This window comes from Leucoraja erinacea, chromosome 20 (assembly GCF_028641065.1).
Source record: "Leucoraja erinacea ecotype New England chromosome 20, Leri_hhj_1, whole genome shotgun sequence".
NCBI classification, from domain to species: Eukaryota; Metazoa; Chordata; class Chondrichthyes; order Rajiformes; family Rajidae; genus Leucoraja; species Leucoraja erinaceus.
The window spans coordinates 20520769-20539173 of NC_073396.1; the positions used below are offsets into that span (position 1 = coordinate 20520769).

The 18405-nt window shown below is 55.0% G+C and overlaps 1 protein-coding gene across 1 annotated transcript in view; it reads left to right on the forward strand.

Moving 5' to 3' along the window:
• Positions 1 to 1574: 1574 nt before the first annotated feature.
• polr3e (polymerase (RNA) III (DNA directed) polypeptide E) overlaps positions 1575 to 18405 on the forward strand; it is a 45753-nt gene continuing 28922 nt past the window's right edge. Inside the window, exons 1-10 of the mRNA XM_055651569.1 lie at positions 1575 to 1792; positions 7989 to 8086; positions 9993 to 10043; positions 10165 to 10242; positions 11821 to 11939; positions 14064 to 14146; positions 14629 to 14736; positions 15066 to 15115; positions 16826 to 16945; positions 17580 to 17665. Of these exons, the coding sequence (XP_055507544.1) occupies positions 8051 to 8086; positions 9993 to 10043; positions 10165 to 10242; positions 11821 to 11939; positions 14064 to 14146; positions 14629 to 14736; positions 15066 to 15115; positions 16826 to 16945; positions 17580 to 17665 (731 nt within the window). The 5' untranslated portion in view covers positions 1575 to 1792; positions 7989 to 8050. The remainder of the gene's footprint in view (positions 1793 to 7988; positions 8087 to 9992; positions 10044 to 10164; positions 10243 to 11820; positions 11940 to 14063; positions 14147 to 14628; positions 14737 to 15065; positions 15116 to 16825; positions 16946 to 17579; positions 17666 to 18405) is intronic.

Here is an 18405-nt window from a genome sequence, read left to right on the forward strand (position 1 = left end):
AGGACATCTGAAATGTCCTCATTATTCAGGGAACGGGGGTTCCCCTCCTCCACCATAATGAGGCTCGCACCAGGGTCTCTTCCATACCCCGCAACACTGCTCTCTCTCCCCATCCCCCCCACTCGCAACAAGGGCTGAGTCCCCCTAGTCCTCACCTTTCACCCCGCCAGCCGTCACATACAAAAAGTAATCCGTCAGTTTCGCCACCTCCAACGTGACCCCACCACTCGCCACATCTTCCCATCTCCCCCCATATCTGTCTTCCGCAAAGACCGCTCCCTCCATAACTCCCTTGTCAATTCTTCCCTTCCCTCTCGTACCACCCCCTCCCTGGGCACTTTCCCTTGCAACCACAAGAGATGCAACACTTGTCCCTTTACCTCCCCCCTCGACTCCGTTCAAGGACCCAAGCAATCGTTCCAGGTGCGACAGAGGTTTACCTGCATCTCTTCCAACCTCATCTATTGCGTCCGCTGCTCTAGATGTCAGCAGATCTATATCGGTGAGACCAAGCGGAGGTCGGGTGATCGTTTCGCCGAACACCTCCGCTCGGTCCGCAATAACCAAGCTGACCTCCCGGTGGCTCAGCACTTCAACTCCCCCTCCCACTCCGTCTCCGACCTCTCTGTCCTGGGTCTCCTCCATGGCCACAGCGAGCAGCACTGGAAATTGGAGGAACGGCACCTCATTCCGTTTGGGGAGTCTGCACCCCGGGGGCATGAACATCGAATTCTCCCAATTTTGTTAGTCCTTGCTGTCTCCTCCCCTTCCTCAGTCCCCCTGCTGTCTCCTCCCATCCCCCAGCCTTCGGGCTCCTCCTCCTTTTTCCTTTCTTGTCCCCGCCCACCCCCGATCAGTCTGAAGAAGGGTTTCAGCCCGAAACGTTGCCTATTTCCTTCGCTCCATAGATGCTGCTGCACCCGCTGAGTTTCTCCAGCTTTTTTGTGTCACTAAACCTTTCCAGGGTGTGCAAAAACGAAATAAGAATGTCCGGCTGATCGGGCAGCATCTGCGGACAAATGTGATGACAAGGAGATGGTGTAGTGCAGTCCTCTGGCCGAGAGGAGACGCGGTGTGCCCTTGGAACGCGGCCCTCCAGCCACCAGTTCCCCATTATGCCGGAGTAAATGCGTTCTTCCGGCCGCCAGAGAGCACTGTGTACCGATGTAATGCGGGTCTCCGGCCGCCAGAGCACCCCCGTGCGCCAGTGTAATGTGGTCCTCCGGCCGCCAGGGTGTCCCATGTACTGGAGTAATGTGGTCCTCCGGCCGCCAGGGTGTCCCATGTACCAGTGTAATGCGGTTCTCCGGCCACCAGGGTGTCCCATGTAACAGTGGTCCTCCGGCCGCCAGGGTATCCCATATGCCGGTGTAATGTGGTCCTCCGGCCGCCAGAGCACCCCCGTGCGCTAATGTAATGTGGTCCTCCGGCCGCCAAGGTGTCCCGTGTACCGGTGTAATGCGGTTCTCCGGCCGCCAGGGCGCCCCCGTGCGCCGGTGTAATGCGGTCCTCCGGCCGCCAGGGCGCCCCGGGAACCGGGGATTGTGGGCAGGCGCTGAGCACACGTGTCGGCTCTATGGCCGCCGTGTGCTCGCTGCGTTCCGCCGGCACCGCCGGAGGGTGGGAGCGGGGCGGCGGGTGAGTGCGGCGGCCCGAGCCCGAGGTTGGAGCGCTCCACCGGCCTCCGTCCCTCTGCAGTCCGAAGCCTCGGCTCCTGCTCCCCTTACCCCTCAATGAGGCGGCTCTGGCCCCGTGGAGGAAGAGGTCAGCGCGGCACGGACACCGCCCCCAGGTACGAGGCTGGGCCCGGGGGAGAGGAGACTGGAGGGCCCGCGCTGGGGGAGCGACCGGAGATGGCGGACACCCCCCCCCCACCCCACCCCCCGGGAACCGCGGGGCTGCAGCCCGGGGCAGAGCTCGCGTGAAGCCGGTGGGTGGGCAGCGTCTGGGGAGGGTGGAGACTGATGGCCCTGATTTGGACCCAAAGACTAGGACAGCGGTGCGATCCCGAGCCCCTCGAATAATGAAAGGCCTGGATAGAGTGGTGGAGAGGATGTTTCCACTCGTGGCAGAGTCTTGGATCAGAGGGCACATCCTCAGAATAAAAGGATGTACATTTAGAAAGGAGATGAGGAGGAATGTATTTAGTCAGAGGGTGGTGAATCTGTGGAAATGATTGTTGTGGACGGATGTGGAGCCAAGTCAATGGATATTATTAAGGTAGAGATTGACAGGTTCTTTAAGAAGGAACTGCAGATGCTGGAAAATCGAAGGTACACAAAAATGCTGTAGAAACTCAGCGGATGCAGCAGCATCAGTCTGAAGAAAGGTTTCGGCCCGAAACGTTGCCTATTTTCTTCGCTCCATAGATGCTGCTGCACCCGCTGAGTTTCTCCAGCATTTTTGTGTACCCCCGATTGACAGGTTCTTGATCAGTACAGGTGCCATATGGGGAGAAGGCAGGAGAATGAGGTTGAGAGGAAGGGATAGATCAGCCATGATTGAATGGCAGAGTAGACTCGATGGGTTGAATAGTCTAATTTTATTCCTATAACCTGTGAATTTATGACCAACCCACCCCTCCCCTGTCCATCTGCACCAGGCTGGATATGTCGGCCTGGATTCTGCATTTCAGTCTTTGGATATAAACGTTTGCCTTCTGAATCAGGAAGATGGATTGCTACAATTAACAAATTCTCCATCATTCCTTATTCATTGCTCGAGACCAAAACGTGGCCTTTTCCACATCTCCCATCTATTGTTTGCTTATCCATTTCCTACATGTCATTCAGTCAACTGACTCTGCAATCCACATACTTGCGACATGATGCATCATTCGTTGTAGCAACAGACCTGTGTATAAACCTGTAACATAACAGCTTGTCTTTAATTAGTTGCTGCAGTTATTGTTAACGAGCACTTGCAAAATGCAGGGGCCTGTGGTTACAGATCACCATTGGTTGGTGATCAGTTATTTTCTTAGCAATCAAAATTAGTTGCAGCAAGATTTGACGGGAATGCTTTCTTTTTGTCAGTAAATATCCACCATGTGTGTGTGCTTGCAGTTATTCCTAATTTGTTGCTGATTGTGAGAAAAATTAGAAATTTAGATTGTTTCTTCCTTGTCTGTAAAACGCTGTGTCATTATTCTTGTAGCATCATCAAAGAAAATTGTAACGGGAGATCTCAAGTTCAGGAGTCACTCATTGAGGTCTGGCCCAGTGCTTTTGGCTGTATTGATTGATTGAACGATACAGCATAGAAACAGGCCCTTCAGCCCACCGAGTCCATGCCGACCATCAATCACCCATTCACGCTAGTTCTATGTTCTCCCACTTTTTCATCCACTCCCTACACACTAGGGGTAATTTACAGAGAACCAATTAAACTACAAACCGACACGTCTTTGGGATGTGGAAGGAAATTGAAGCACCCAGAGGAAACCCACGTGGTCACAGGGAGAACGGGCAAACTATACGCAGACAGCACCCGAGTTTAGGATCGAACCCGGGTCTCCGACGCTGTGAGGCAGTAACTCTATCAGCTGCGCAACTGTGACTACTGAGAGAGCGTAGCATTGTTGGAAAAGCTTCGGACCATCAACTAAGCAGTGTGGTCCTGAACACATTGTCTGTCTTAGTGATAACCAAGTGATGGATATTGTCCCCATCGCACTGTGGCATTGATATTGTCCCCAGCACGCTGGTATTGTCCCCAGTGCACTATGCATTACTCCCTTATTGTCTCCACAAATAGTTTCATGGCATTCCAAGGGCTAAATGAATCGGGGTGGAGTCTCATGCGACAGGCGGCCGGTGCTCACTGATGGAGCAGCACACCCTCCATGCTGCACTGGGAGTTACCCTGCTCTCTGCATTTCAGCCTTTGGATGATGTAAGTTTAACGATGGCCTCATCTTCCCCCTGGTGGCAAAGTACAAAAAAAAATCGTAGAAGAGAGATTTTTTTTAGAGATACAGCGCGGAAACAGGCCCTTCGACCCACTGAGTCCCAACTGACCAGCGATCCCCACACATTAACTATCCTACACACACTAGGGACAATTTACATTATACACCAAGCCAATTAACCTACATACCTGTATGTCTTTGGAGTGTGGGAGGGAACTGATGATCTCTTGAGAAAACACACGTGGTCACGGGGAGAACGTACAAACTCCGTACACAGCATCTGTAGTCGGGATTGAACTCGGGTCTGCAGCGCTGCAAGCACTATAAGGCAACAACTCCCCCGCTGCGCCATCGTGCCACCCGTAATATCCTGGTCAATCCTTTGGTCAACATTTCTACAACTACTGGCCTGGATAGAGTGGATGTGGACAGAATGTTTCCACTAGTGGGAGAGTAGGACCAGAGGGCACAGCCTCAGAATAAAAGGACGTACCTATAGAAAGGAGATGAGGAGGAATTTCATTAGCCAGAGGGTGGTGAATCTGTGGAATTCATTGCCACAGACAGCTGTGGAAGTCGGCTTTGGATATTTTTAAGGCAGAGATTGACAGATACTTGATTAGTATGGGTGTCGGGGGTTACGGGGATAAAGCAAGAGAATGGGATTGAGAGGGAAAGATATGCCATGATTGAATGGCGGAGTAGATGTGATGGGCCGAATGGCCTAATTCTTCTCAGAAATATTATGAACGTATTTAGCAGCTCGCTGTCTGTGGGGGATTGTGCGGTGCTGTGTTTCCCTCGTTACAACACTGATGATTCTTCTAAAAGCATCTCCTCGCTGTCAAATGCATCTGAGCAGTCTGTGCATGTGAGCACGCCACAGAAATTCAAAGTCGCCTCTTACTTAATGTCTGCTTAGTGCTGTAGGCAAAATATTAACCACCATGCTGACTTGTATGGAGAGGAAATTTAAATGAGTCACCAGGATGGAGACCTGAGGAACTGCAGATGCTGGAGTCTTGAGCAAAACACAAAGTGCTGGAGGAACTCAGTGGTCAGACAGCATCTGTGGAAGGAATGCACAGATGATGTTTTGGGTCGGGACCTCTCTACAGACTAGTGGTAGGGGGACGGGAGAGAAAGGTGGAAGAGAGATGGGGGAGGGACAAAGTCTGGTAAGTGACGGGTGGATACAGGTGAGTGGGGGGGGGTTGATTGACATGGTTGGACAAGGGCTAGGGATGAAAAGGGGACAAAAACTTTCAGATAAGGAGAGAAGTGGAATGAAATATAAAGCCAGAGACAACCAGACACACATCAGACTAGGTCTACCTTTCAGTCTGAAGAAGGGTTCCGTACTGAAACATCACCTGTCCATTCCCTGTCTGGGTGCAGCCTGACCTGCTGAATTGCTCCAGCACTTTGTGCTTTGAGTTGGGTTGCTGCCTGGAATGGAGAGGACTGCTCCCTCAGTGGATAAACGTCATCATGGGCAAATGCCCCGCTCCTGGATACAAGTGTCTTGTTGACCACAGTAGCATTTCAGTGACTTTGGAGCAGCACTAGAGTTGCTGCCTCACGCACCAGCGACCAGAATTCAATCATGACCGAGGGTGCTGTCTGTACGGAGTTTGTTCTTCCCATGACTACGTGTGTTTTTCTTTGGGTGCTTCGGTTTCCTCCCCCACTCCAAAAGGCGTACAGGTTTGTAGGTTAATTGACGCTGTAAATTGTAAATTGTCCCAAGTATGTAGATAGTGCTAGTGTACGAGGTGATCGCTGGTCAATGCAGGCTCAGTGGGCTGCAGGGCCTGTTTCCATGCCGTATCTCTAAAGTCTAAAGATATGCAGGGGATGGGGGGGAGGTATAGATCACGTGCAGGAAGATCAGAATCATTCCTAGTATCATGTTTGGCACAGACATTGTGGGCAGAAGAGCCTGTCCCTGTGCTGTATTGTTCTGAGTGCTATGTTAATATTTTGATAAGAGGGAAGACTATTGCTGTGAGCCTGCTGATTTTCCAGTGTAGGCCACCTTTGACATTTCCACCCTGGGACAAAGGGTTCTAACTCTATCTGTGCTTCACAAAATGTTATATCAGATCTCCCCGCAACCTCTGACGTTCCAGAGAAAACAACACTCCTAATGCTTTCCAATCCAGACAGCGTTTTGGTAAACCTCCTCTGCACCTTCTCCAAAACCTCCACATCCCTTGGTGCAATGGGGTGACCAGCACTGCACGCAGAACTACTGATGCTGCCTAACCCTATAAATCTGCAGCATGATTTCCTGAGGGCATTTTTTAAAATTTCATGATTGGCACATGTACCTGGCACATATAATGAAATACTTTGCTATCTACAGTGCCCTCCATAATGTTTGCCTCTGTACTCCACAACTGTAGTTGCTCTTTTAAGTACTTCTTGGCAAACTGTAATCTGGCCATCCTATTTTTGCAGCTAACCAGTGGTTTGCATCTTGCGGTGTAGCCTCTGTATTTCTGTTCATGTAGTCTTCTGTGGACAGAGGTCATTGACAAACCCACACCTGACTCCTGAAGAGTGTTTCTGGTCTGTCAGACGGGTGTTTTGGAATTTTTCTTTATTATAGAGAGAATTCTTCTGTCATCAGTTGTGGAGGTTTTTCTTGGCCTGCCAGTCTCTTTGCAATTAGTAAGCTCACCAGTGCTCTCTTTCTTCTTAATGATGTTCCAAACAGTTGATTTTGGCAAACCTAAGGTTTGGCTGATGTCTCTACAGTTTTATTCTTGTTTCAGTCTCATAATGGCTTCTTTGACTTTCATTGGCACAACTTTGGTCCTCATGTTAATAAACAGCAATAAAAGTTTCCAAAGGTGATGGAAAGACTGGAGGAAAGACGAGGTGCTAAGAGCTCTCTTATACCTGCGTTAAGGGGGCATTTAAACACACCTGAGCTATTACAAACACCTGTGAAGCCATGTGTTCCTCACATTATGGTGCCCTGAAATGGGGGGCTCTGTAATTTCTACATGGTGAAACCAAAATGTATAAAAATACCCTTTAATAAAATCTGACAATGTGCACTTTACCCACATGTGATTTTTTTTAATAACAAATCTCAAATTGTGGAGTACAGAGGCAAATAAATAAATGATGGGTATTTGTCCCAAACATTATGGAGGGCACTGTAATTCCACAGGATTATGATATGACTGGATAGCCCACAAACAGAGCTTCTCAGTGCACCTCAGTACACTCGGATGTAACGATGCTGTTGGACTCTGGGTAACAGCGGCCTGAACCACCGACCGCACTGTTTGCCCAACAAACCGTTCCAACTTGTCCACAGTCTACGTGGGTTAAACATGCTTTTTATGAGGGAAGAGTCATGCCTGTACAACATGAAAACCGGCTCTTCAGCCCAATTTGCCCATGCCAACCTAGATGCCCCATCTACACCAGTCCCTCCTGCCCGTGTTTGGCCCATACCCTCTAAACCGTCCCTCTTTTTCTTACCATATTTTGGATCGGCACATGGATGTGGGAATGGAGGGATATGGATCATGTACAATCAAATGAGATGGGTTTAACAGCATCATGTTCAGCATGGACATTGTGGGCTGAAGGCCTGTTCCTGCACTGTACTGTTCTCTGTTCTATCCATGTACCTGTCAACATGTATTCTAAATGCTGTTATAGGATGACGAGTGTTTGACGGCTCTAGGCCTGTACTCACAGGAGTTTAGATGAGGGGTGAAGCTTACTGAATAGTGAAAGGTCTGGGTAGAGTGGATGTAGAGAGGATGTTTCTACTAACAGGGGAATCTTGGAATAGAGGCCTCGACTCAGAACTCATGCTGAGTTGGGTTCCTGTCCAACAAGGCTTCTCAGTTATCCTTAAACTGTGCACTAACTTCAGGTGCTGTTTGACAAGAATCTACTTGAATGCTTCACATTTTGGTGGCTCTGTGAATCCTTTGAGTGGTGTGTTTGGTCACTGGCATACAGCTGGTCCGGGGCAGAGAACTGGTCTGGGTGATCACAGTGGGGAGCAGAGGATGACTTTGCCAGTAACACATGTGTAATGCTACAGGTCTCGGTGCCCTGGCGCGGGGCCAGGCAACAGTCCAGTGCTCCTCGATCCTCGGCACCAGCATGGCCACTGAAGATGACGACCCGATTATACAGGAGGTGAGTGATCGGCGAGAGCAGGGCAACCGGCCCCTGACAGCAGAGTTCCCCTCTCCCACCCTTACATGGCTGCTCTATCTGGTTAATCCCTGTCTCACGACTGTGTTAGTCTTCCTTTATGTTGTTAAAAACACTTGTGTATGTTTAGACTCTACTGTAGACTTTAGAGATACAGCATAGAAAGCGGTCACCTGTACACTAGTTCTATCCTACAGACTAGGGGCCATTAACAAAAACCAATTAATCTACAAATCTGTGTAATGTGGGAGGAAACTCACGCGGTCACGGGGAGAACGTACAGACTACGCCCGTAGTCAGGATCAAAGCCGGGTCTCTGGCGCTGTAAGACAGCAACTCTACCGCTGCGCCACTGTGCTGTCCAAAAATGAAGGGACAGTTCCATTTAAGGACACAAAGTGCTGGGGTAACTTAGTGGGCCAGGCAGGATCTCTGGGTGACGTTTTGGGTTGGGACCCTTCTTCAGACTGGTTGTCACAGGAGGGGAGCAGTGAGACAGAACCCCAGTCAGAGGGAGGAGGAGAACCTCTTCAAAGTCAGCAAACCTTGAGGACGTTTTGCCGTGGAACAGTCAAAATGTAGGTACATATCATACAAGGTACATTTTACTGGTTGCTAACTATATTAATCACCATTCACACATTGACATTTCTGTCTAAGGCCTCCTCCATTGCCAAAGTGAGGCCTCACGCATACTGGAGGAATAGCAATTCATATTCTGCTTGGGTAGCTTGCAATCAACGGTATGAACGTTGAACCCTTCAATTGTAGGTAACTCCATAACCCACCCTGCCCCCCCCCCCCCCCCCCCCCCCGATAACCACGTTTCCCCCCGTGCCCCACCTCGACTCACACCTATTTCTTCCCTGCCCCTCCCTTCCACTTACCTTCTTCGGTCAGCACAGTGGTGCAGCGGTCGAGCTGCTGCCTCACAGCACCAGAGACCTGGGTTCGATTCTGACGACGGGTGCTAACTGTACGGAGTTTATACGTTCTCCCTGTGATCGCATTGGCTTTTTCTGGGTGCTCTAGTTTCCTCCCACACTCAACACGTGCATGTTTGTAGGTTAATCAGCTACTGAAAAAATTGTCCCTAGTGTGTAGAACTAGTATACAGATGATCGCTGGTCGGCACAGACTCGGTGGGCCGAAGGGCCTGTATCTAAACTGAATTAACTAAACTAAACCTCTATTTCACAATTTACTCTTACTATACAGAAGCACAATCATACTGACGAAGGGGGTAAAAATAGATTACATTGAGACCGTATACAAGAGTTGCAGTGAAGTGAAAGATCCCGCAGTTCTGTCGCGAGCAGAGCAGATAACTCCCCCTGTATCCTGGCCGCGTCAATCATCTCCCTAGCGCACCTGCCTCTCCCGCTGATTGCAGAGGTTGCCGTTGCAGTCGCTCCCGCTGTGGCTGGCACGGTACAGGGAGCGTGGAAGTCAGCTTGCCAGGGTGTTGAGAACAATCTGTCAGAGTTGTACAGCACAGAAGCAGGCCCTTCAGCCCAACTCGTCCATCCTGACCAACATGCCCCACCTGCCCGCGTTTGGCCAATTTCGCTCGGAACCTTTCCTATCCATGTACCTGTCAAATGTCTTTTAAATGCTATTCCAGTACCTGCCTCGACTGCTTCCTCTGGCAGCTTGTTCCTCGTACTCACCACCCAATGAGTGAAAAATTTGTCCCTTGGGTTCCTATTAAATCTTTCCACTCTCACCCTCAATCTGTGTTGTCCGGTTCTTGATTCCCCTATCCTGTGGGTAAAATACTCTATGTATGCACCGGATCTAATCCTCGCGTAGTGTTCCACACCTCCATAAGATCACTCCTGCGTTCCAGGAACTCCCCATAAATAACTCGTCTCTCTTTTCTCCTCAGATTGATGTGCATCTGGCCACGAGTTTAGCCGAGAAACTGTACTTGTTCCAGGTGTGTACGCTGAGCCCTTTCGCCCCTCCCCCTTGCTATCTCCCTCGTACTCCCTCTCCCCGAGCCCCATCCCTTGTATTAAAGTCCAACACCGTGCCAATGATTCTTCTCTCATCCACAGTATCCAGTGCGCCCGGCCACAATGAAGTACGACGATGTCACCCATTTATCAGCGAGAATAAAACCAAAACAGCAGAAAGTAAGTTCCCTCAGTCACCATCAGTCCCCGCCCTGCCGTGAGTTCTCTCGGTCACTCAGACCCCGCCCTTCCACACCCGCTGCATTGAGGTGGGCTGCGGCTCGTGTGGGAATTCCCGAGGGGCAGTCTTCATCCCTGTGAAGGTCAGAGTGCTGGAATAAGTCAGCATGCCAGGCAGTGTCTCTGGAGAACATGGATAGGTGCCAGGTTGGGTCGGGACCCTCCTTCATTGCCGCTGTTGAGTCACAGGGATGGGGACGCCAGCCCTGTTCAGGGTGTACTCTGCCCACGCGGGGAGTCCGTGACCAACTTACAAACCTATTGCACGGCGCAGCTCTGTGCACCACTCTCCAGCCCAGCTCCCCGATGTAAAGGGGAGGGGGGTAGATACCCAGCGGCCTGTCCGGTGCATCTGTGAGACTGCCACTGCCGTTCCCCGGCAGCTGGTGAGGCCACGTTTAGAGTATTGTGTTCTGTTTTGATCACCATGGTATGGGAAAGATGTTGTCAAGCTGGAAAGAGTGCAGAGAAGATTTACAAGGTTGTTGCAAGGACTCGAGGGCCTGAGCTGTAGGGAGAGGCTGGGCAGGTGTCTGAGGGGCGCAGGAGTCTGAGGGGTGATCTTATAGAGATGTACAACATATGGGAAGTAGATAGGGTGAATGCATAGTCTTTTACTCAAAGTAGGAGAATTGAGAATCAAAGGACGTGGGTTTACGGTGCGTGGGGAAAAATTTAATCAAGACCTGAGGGGTAACATTTTTTCACAAAGGATGGTGGGTATACGGACCGAGCTGCAGGAGGGACTATTGAGGCAGGGACCTGTTGAGGCAGGGACCTGTTGAGGCAGGGTCCTGTTGAGGCAGGGACCTGTTGAGGCAGGGTCCTGTTGAGGAGGGACCTGTTGAGGCAGGGACTATTGACAGGGCAATTAAACAAGTGAAACTGGTGAAGGTACATTTACATTGGCATCGCTTTCAGGAGTCAAGGGCCTGTCCCACTTGCATGCGTTTGGCGCGACCAAACGGAAGCGGAGTTCACGCGTGACGTCATTTGCGTCATACTTACCAATCAGGAGGCGGGCCGACTGAATTTGGGCGTTGCACGGTGTCGGGCAGTGACGTCATCGCGCAACGCCACGCGCTAGGCATACGCCGTCAAGACGCTGCGTACGACCGCAATGCGCCTGCGTGCCGACAGGCCATTGGCGCGCAAAGATTTCGGACACTGTCAGACTTTCGGAGTCCCGCGCGATCTCGGGAACAGCCCCGCGCGGGCGGCCATACGGTGCTCGTACATACGTACGTAACGCATGCAAGTGGGACAGGTCCTTCAAACTCCACAGGAAAGATTTAATAGGAACCTGAGGAGCAGCTTTTTCCCACAGAGTGGTGGGTGGATGGAACAAGCTGGCAGAGGGGACATTTGAGGCAGGTTCTATTGCAGTATTTAAGAGACATTTGGATAGGTACATGGATAGGAACGGCTTAGAGGGATATATGCCAAACGCAGGGAGGTGGGACTAGTGTAGACGGGGCATGTTGGTCTGAAGGACCAGTTTCCACTCTATGACTGCAGGTGGAGGTGGAGATGGCGATCGATACTCTGAGTCCCAACTACTGCCGCAGCAAGGGGGAGCAGATCGCGCTCAACGTGGACGGCACCAGCACTGACGACTCCGGCAGCACCTACACAACGTGAGTAACACCATGGGGCTCCCCGCTCTCTCCCTGCTCCCTGCCTGCCCCCCTCTCCCTGCCCTGCCCCCTCCCTCCCCCTGCCCCCTGCCCCCTCCCTCTCCCTGCCCCCTCCCTCCCACTCCCCCCTCCCCCCTCTCCCTGCCCCCTCCCCCCCCTCTCCCTCCCCTCCCTGCCCCTCCCCCTCCTCTCCCTCCCCCTGCCCCCTCCCTCTCCCTCTCCCCCTGCCCCTCTCCTCCCTCCCTGCCCCTCCCTCCCTCTCTCCTTGCCCCCTCCCTCTCTCCCTCCCCCTCCTCCCTGCCCCTCCTCTCCCTGCCCCTCCCTCCTCTCCTGCCCCTCCCTCTCTCCCTGCCCCTCCCCTCCTCCCCCCTGCCCCCCCTCTCTCCCCCCCCCCCCTCTCTCCCCTCCCCTCCCTCTCCCCCTCCCCCCTCTCCCTGCCCCTCCCTCTCCCCTGCCCCCTCCCCCCCTCCCCGCCCCCCCCTCCCTCCCTCTCTCCCCCCCCCTCCCTCTCTCCCCGCCCCTCCCTCTCTCCCCCCCACCCCCCCCCCACCCCCCCCCCCCCCCCCCCCCCCCCCCCACCCCCCCCCCCCCCCCCCCCCCCCCCCCCCCCCCCCCCCCCCCCCCCCCCCCCCCCCCCCCCCACCCCCCCCCCCCCCCCCACCCCCCCCCCCCCCCCCCCCCCCCCCCCCCCCCCACCCCCCCCCCCCCCCCCCCCCCCCCCCCCCCCCCCCCCCCCCCCCCCCCCCCCCCCCCCCCCCCCCCCCCCCCCCCCCCCCCCCCCCCCCCCCCCCCCCCCCCCCCCCCCCCCCCCCCCCCCCCCCCCCCCCCCCCCCCCCCCCCCCCCCCCCCCCCCCCCCCCCCCACCCCCCCCCCCCCCCCCCCACCCCCCCCCCCACCCCACCCCCCACAACCCCCCACAAACACAAAACCCCCACCCAACCCCCGCGCCCCACACCCCCCCCCCCCCCCACCCCCCCCCCCCCCACCCCCCCCCACCACCCACCCCCCCACCCCCTCCACCACCCCCACACCCCCCCCCCCCCACCCCCCCACCCCCCCCCCCCCCCCCCCCCCCCCCCCCCCCCCCCCCCCCCCCCCCCCCCCCCCCCACCCCCCCCCCCCCCCCCCCCCCCCCCCCCCCCCCCCCCCCCCCCCCCCCCCCCCCCCCCCCCCCCCCCCCCCCCCCCCCCCCCCCCCCCCCCCCCCCCCCCACCCCCCCCCCCCCCCCCCCCCCCCCCCCCCCCCCCCCCCCCCCCCCCCCCCCCCCCCCCCCCCCCCCCCCCCCCCCCCCCCCCCCCCCCCCCCCCCCCCCCCCCCCCCCCCCCCCACCCCCCCCCCCCCCCCCCCCCCCCCCCCCCCCCCCCCCCCCCCCCCCCCCCACCCCCCCCCCCCCCCCCCCCCACCCCCCCCCCCCCCCCCCCCCCCCCCCCCCCCCCCCCCCCCCCCCCCCCCCCCCCCCCCCCCCCCCCCCCCCCCCCCCCCCCCCCCCCCCCCCCCCCCCCCCCCCCCCCCCCCCCCCCCCCCCCCCCCCCCCCCCCCCCCCCCCCCCCCCCCCCCCCCCCCCCCCACCCCCCCCCCCCCCCGTCCCCCTCCCTCTCTCCCCGCCCTCTCTCCCCCCCCCCCTCTCCCGCCCCTCCCTCTCTCCCTGCCCCCCCCCTCTCCCCCCCCTCCCCCCCTCTCTCCCCCTCCCCTCTCCCCGCCCCTCCCTCCCCCGCCCCTCCCTCTCTCCCTGCCCCTCCCTCTCTCTCTCCCTGCCCTCCCTCTCTCCCTGCCTCTCCCTCTCTCCCCTCCCCCTGCCCCCCCCCCCTCTCTCCCCCCGCCCCCCCTCCCTCTCCCGCCCCCCCTCTCCCCCCCCCCCCCACCCACTCCCCGCCCCACTACCTGTTGCCAACATTCCCTCACAGACGGACATGCTATTGTGCGTAAGACGCTAGAGTAATGAGCAGAGCGTGGAACATCCCTCACTCAGCAGCAGCTGCTACCTTGCAGCATCATTGTCCTGCTCACCGCTTGCATCAAGTCACGGGTGTTGCCCCATAGTCAGCCGTGTAAGCAGCCCCGGTGGCGTGTGGTCGTGTGAGCGTGCGAGTTGATGTGGGCAGCGTTCTTCTCTCCTGTCTGCAGGAAACACATGGACAAACAGATTTTTTCCTCCATCCAGTCGGCCGTCAACACCTCCCGCTTTGCCGCCGCCATCTACAGGAAAGGTGAGGGTCGCCGCACGGCTAGTTCTCAATGGTCAATGCTGCCTTTATTGTTACGGTGAAATACTTTGTTTGCATACAGCTCAGCAAGACTATTCCTGTACATGTGCACAATCCCCCGGTTAGTACAAAATGCACTTTGGGTTGCACTGTCCGATGAATCCGTATGCAAGAGGTGCCATTTTGTTGCCATTTCTCAGTCTCAGCTGCAGCTGACCACAAAGGCCCATTGATGCTGTCTCCTCCATTCTGGTCGTCCCGCGAATCAATGTCCCTCTCCTCACATGACCCTCTTCACCCCTGTTCCCCAGGGGGTGGCACAGGAAGCATTGTAGTTCAGAGGGAAATGGTGAAACCAGGAGGGTGTGGAATGCATTGAATTGCTTTTCCGCTTGATAGCGAGGAGACTTGGCAGGAGACGGTGCAGTCTAACTGATCCATCGCTGCTGCAAGTGACTTTTCTCTCTGCTGATGTTGTGCTGCAGGAGAGCTGCACGTGACGCCGCTGCACGGGATGCTGCAGATGCGGCCCAGTTTCTCCTACCTGGACAAAGCGGATGCAAAGCACAGGGAACGAGAGGCCGCAAACGAAGGTAGGAGTGGGATCGGACTGTGCTTCTCTGCGGCACCCGTTGGAGGGCAGGAAGGGGGTGGAACAGCAGGTGCTCCGGTTTCCTCCCAAAGATGTGCGTTTGCACGAAGGGCCTGTTTCCATGCTGTTTCTATAAAATTAGAACTGGAAAATAAGTGAATTGGAGGGGAGATAATTTCAAGTGGGAGCCACTGTTGGATTGCGATGTGGAGGGAGGGCTGACTGCCCTGTAATTGCATGGTACATCGCCGCTGTGACAGTGGGCAGTGCTGGGCTGGGCTGGCCTGCAGTCTGCGAGCTTGAGAATAAATGTGACCTGTTCCTCTGCAGCCGGCGACTCCTCTCAGGATGAAGCGGAAGATGACGTGAAGCAGATCACCGTAAGTGGGCCCCACCTCCTCCCTCTGTGGGAGCGCGTGACTCTACAAAGCCTTACAATTCCTCTTTCCTCAACCAAGTGGTGAGGTTAGGCTTTGCCTCGCCGTTTGAGTAACTAAGGATTAAAGCAATCCAACATAATGCCACGAAAAGTGTCAACTAAAGGGGCAGCACAGTGACGCAGTAATGGAGTAGCTGCCTCGCAGCTCCAGAGACCCAGGTTTGATCCTGACTAAGGGTGCTTGCTGTCTATGTGGAGTTTGCACGTTCTTCCAGTGACTACATGGGTTTTCTCCGGATGCTCCGGTTCCACCCACATTCCAAAGACTTGCAGGTTTATAGGTTAATTGGCCTCTGTAAATTGTCCCTAGTGCGTAGGATAGAACTAGTCGGTTGGTGTGGATTTGGTGGGCCGAAGAGCCCTTTCCCACGCTGTATCTCTAAACTAAACTAGTAGAGTGGGAACCCCAGGCACATACACAACCACAAGGGTGACAGTCATTGACAGTACAGTAAAAAGTGTTTTTGTTGCGTGTTATCGAGTCAGCGGAAAGACTACGTGATTATAATCGAGCCGTCCACCATGTACAGATACAGGATAAAGGGTTGAACGTTTAAGATAAAGTAGAGAGATAGAGATAGCCTTTATTGTCATTCAGACTGAAGTCTGAACGAAATTGCAGCAGTCATACATATAATACAATAAAAACAACAATAAACACATATTAACATCCACCACAGTGAGTCCACCCAACATCTCCTCACTGTGATGGAGGCAAAAGTCTTAGGTCTGCAGTCTCTTCCCTCCTCTTCTCCCTCTGCGCTGAGGCTGATACCCCCGGGCGATGTTATAAATCAGTCCCGCGGCCCGGGGTGGTCGAAGCTGCCGCCCACCAATCCTACAGAGGCAGCCGCTGGCCCACGGCCGAACCCCGGACTCAGGCCACCACCACCAGAACACCGTCCCCGCCACCCTCACGTGAGTACCGCACCATCTTCAGCCTCGGGCTGGGCCGCCCCAACATGGGCGCCGAACCTCCCCCGGGCTGGGCCGCCCCGACATGGGCGCCGAACCTCCCTCGGGCTGCGAGCGCCGCACTTCCCCGAGCTCGGCCGCTCCGACGGGAGCCTCGTTCCACCCTCGTGCTGGCCACCCTCACGGGAGCATCCCAACCTCTCACGGGAGCACTGTTCCAGCCCTGAGCCGGACCACCCTCACGGAAGCGAGCTCGGGGCGAGTCCTGACGGGCTCTGCCTCCGGAGCCTCGAGGTCGTCAGCTCCACCAGGCCTCAGCGCAGACGGAGGCAGACAAAAAAGTCGCATTCCCCGCAGGGAGAGACTGCAAACCCCGTTTCACCCCCCCCCCCCCCAAACACAAACTAGGAACCAAAAACTAGACTAACCAAAACAAAATAAACAACACAAAAACACTGCCGATGAGCCGCTGCAGCCAGGGCCGCGCCGCCGCAGAGAGAGTCCGATTAAAGATAGTCCGAGGGTCTTCAATGAGGTAGATGGGAGGTCAGGACTGCTCTCTAGTTGGTGATGGGTAAGTTATTATGCTCATATGTTGAAGTGAAATAATCATTAATAGTGCTTGCTTTCTGCTGACCTTCTGTCTTTGGAACATTGGGGGGTGTTTATTGTTTATCTCCCGCTGTGCAAGTTTAATTACTCCTTCATCCTGAAACACTCTTGTGTTAATCGTCAGGTACGATTTTCACGTCCCGAGTCGGAGCAAGCCCGGCAACGCCGCATTCAGTCTTACGAGTTCTTGCAGAAGAAGCAAGCAGAGGAGCCTTGGCATTATCTACATTACTGTGGTGTGAAGGTGAAGAGACCGACAGCTGCCCTGGCTACTGACACTGTGTCCTCTAGTGAACAGATTTCACATTTACAGACAAAATTAAAAATGTCTGTTTTTTCCTGACATACCCCCTAATTATTTACAGTGTTGGAAATAACTTGTGTGATGCAGTCTGTGTTTGACATTGTTATGGGTCTTTTACCCAAGGTAGGGAAATCAAGAACGAGAGGGCATAGGGTTAAGGCGAGGGGGGGGGAAGGTTTAATAGGAACCCGAGGGACATCTTTTTTACTCAGAGAGTGGTGGGTGTATGGAACGAGCTGCCAGAGCTGGTTGAGGCAGATATTATAACAACTTTTAAAATACATTTAATAGACAAAGGTTGGTTTAGAGGGGTACGCACCAAATTGGGCATGGGCAAGTTGGGCCAGAGGGCCTGTTTTCATGCTGTATACATTTGTTAGGAAATTTTGGGGACCTTGAGAATTAGAAAAATTGTGGTTTCATCCTCAAAGGTTGTGAGCCAAAGGTATTGTGCAGAGAGGTTCAGGTGTGACTGGGCACCAGGGGGCAGTGTTGATGCACTGGGCACCAGGTGGGACTGGGGGGTGACATCGACTGTGCTAGGGTACTGATGGCGCCTCTGCTTTGTACACAGGACAGCAGGTCTGAGCACGAGCGGCAGTACCTCTTCAGTCAGCTGGCTGGCATGGTGGAGACGTCGGAGCTGACCAAGTCCCCCAGGTAAGAGCCCGGCACCCCTGTAGGTCTCCTCTCACCCCCCCCCCCCCCGGGGAGTTTGCACCACCTCATCACAGATCCCCACAGACTAGTGTCAAGTCAAGTAGGGTATGTAGTCAGTAAAAAACACAAAGTGCTGGAGGAACAAAGCAGATCAGGCAGCATCTGTGGGGCCTTTCTTTAGACTGATGGGAGTAGGAGGAAGAAAGCTGGAAATGATAGGTGGAGGTGGGACAGGCTGGCAAGTGATAGGTGGATACCGGTGAGGGGAGGCACAAGGAACTGCAGATGCTGGATTCTCAAGCAAAACACTAAGTGCTGGATGAACTTGGTGGGTCATGCAGCCGCTGTGGAATGAAATGGGCAGGCGGCATTTCGGGTTGGGGCCCTTCTACAGACTGATTAGAATAGCGGGGCGAAAGCAGGAAAAAAGATAGGGACGGAACAGAGCATGGCAAGTGTGTACAGGGAAGGGGGGGGGGGGGGGGGGGGGGGTAGGGATGATAAGCATATGCGTGGGCAAAGGCCGGAGATGGAAAGGAGACAAGAGTGTGTCACATGGGGAGAGGATGAAATGTAAGGCCAGAGGGAAGGATGTGGGTGGAAGAGAACCGTGGGAGAGTGGAGGACGGTACTGGGATTTACGGTCATGTGTACAAGTATGCTGAGGTACAGGTTCAATGAAAATCTGGCTTGTAGCACATACACGCAGACAGAAACATTCATTATACATGAGCTACACA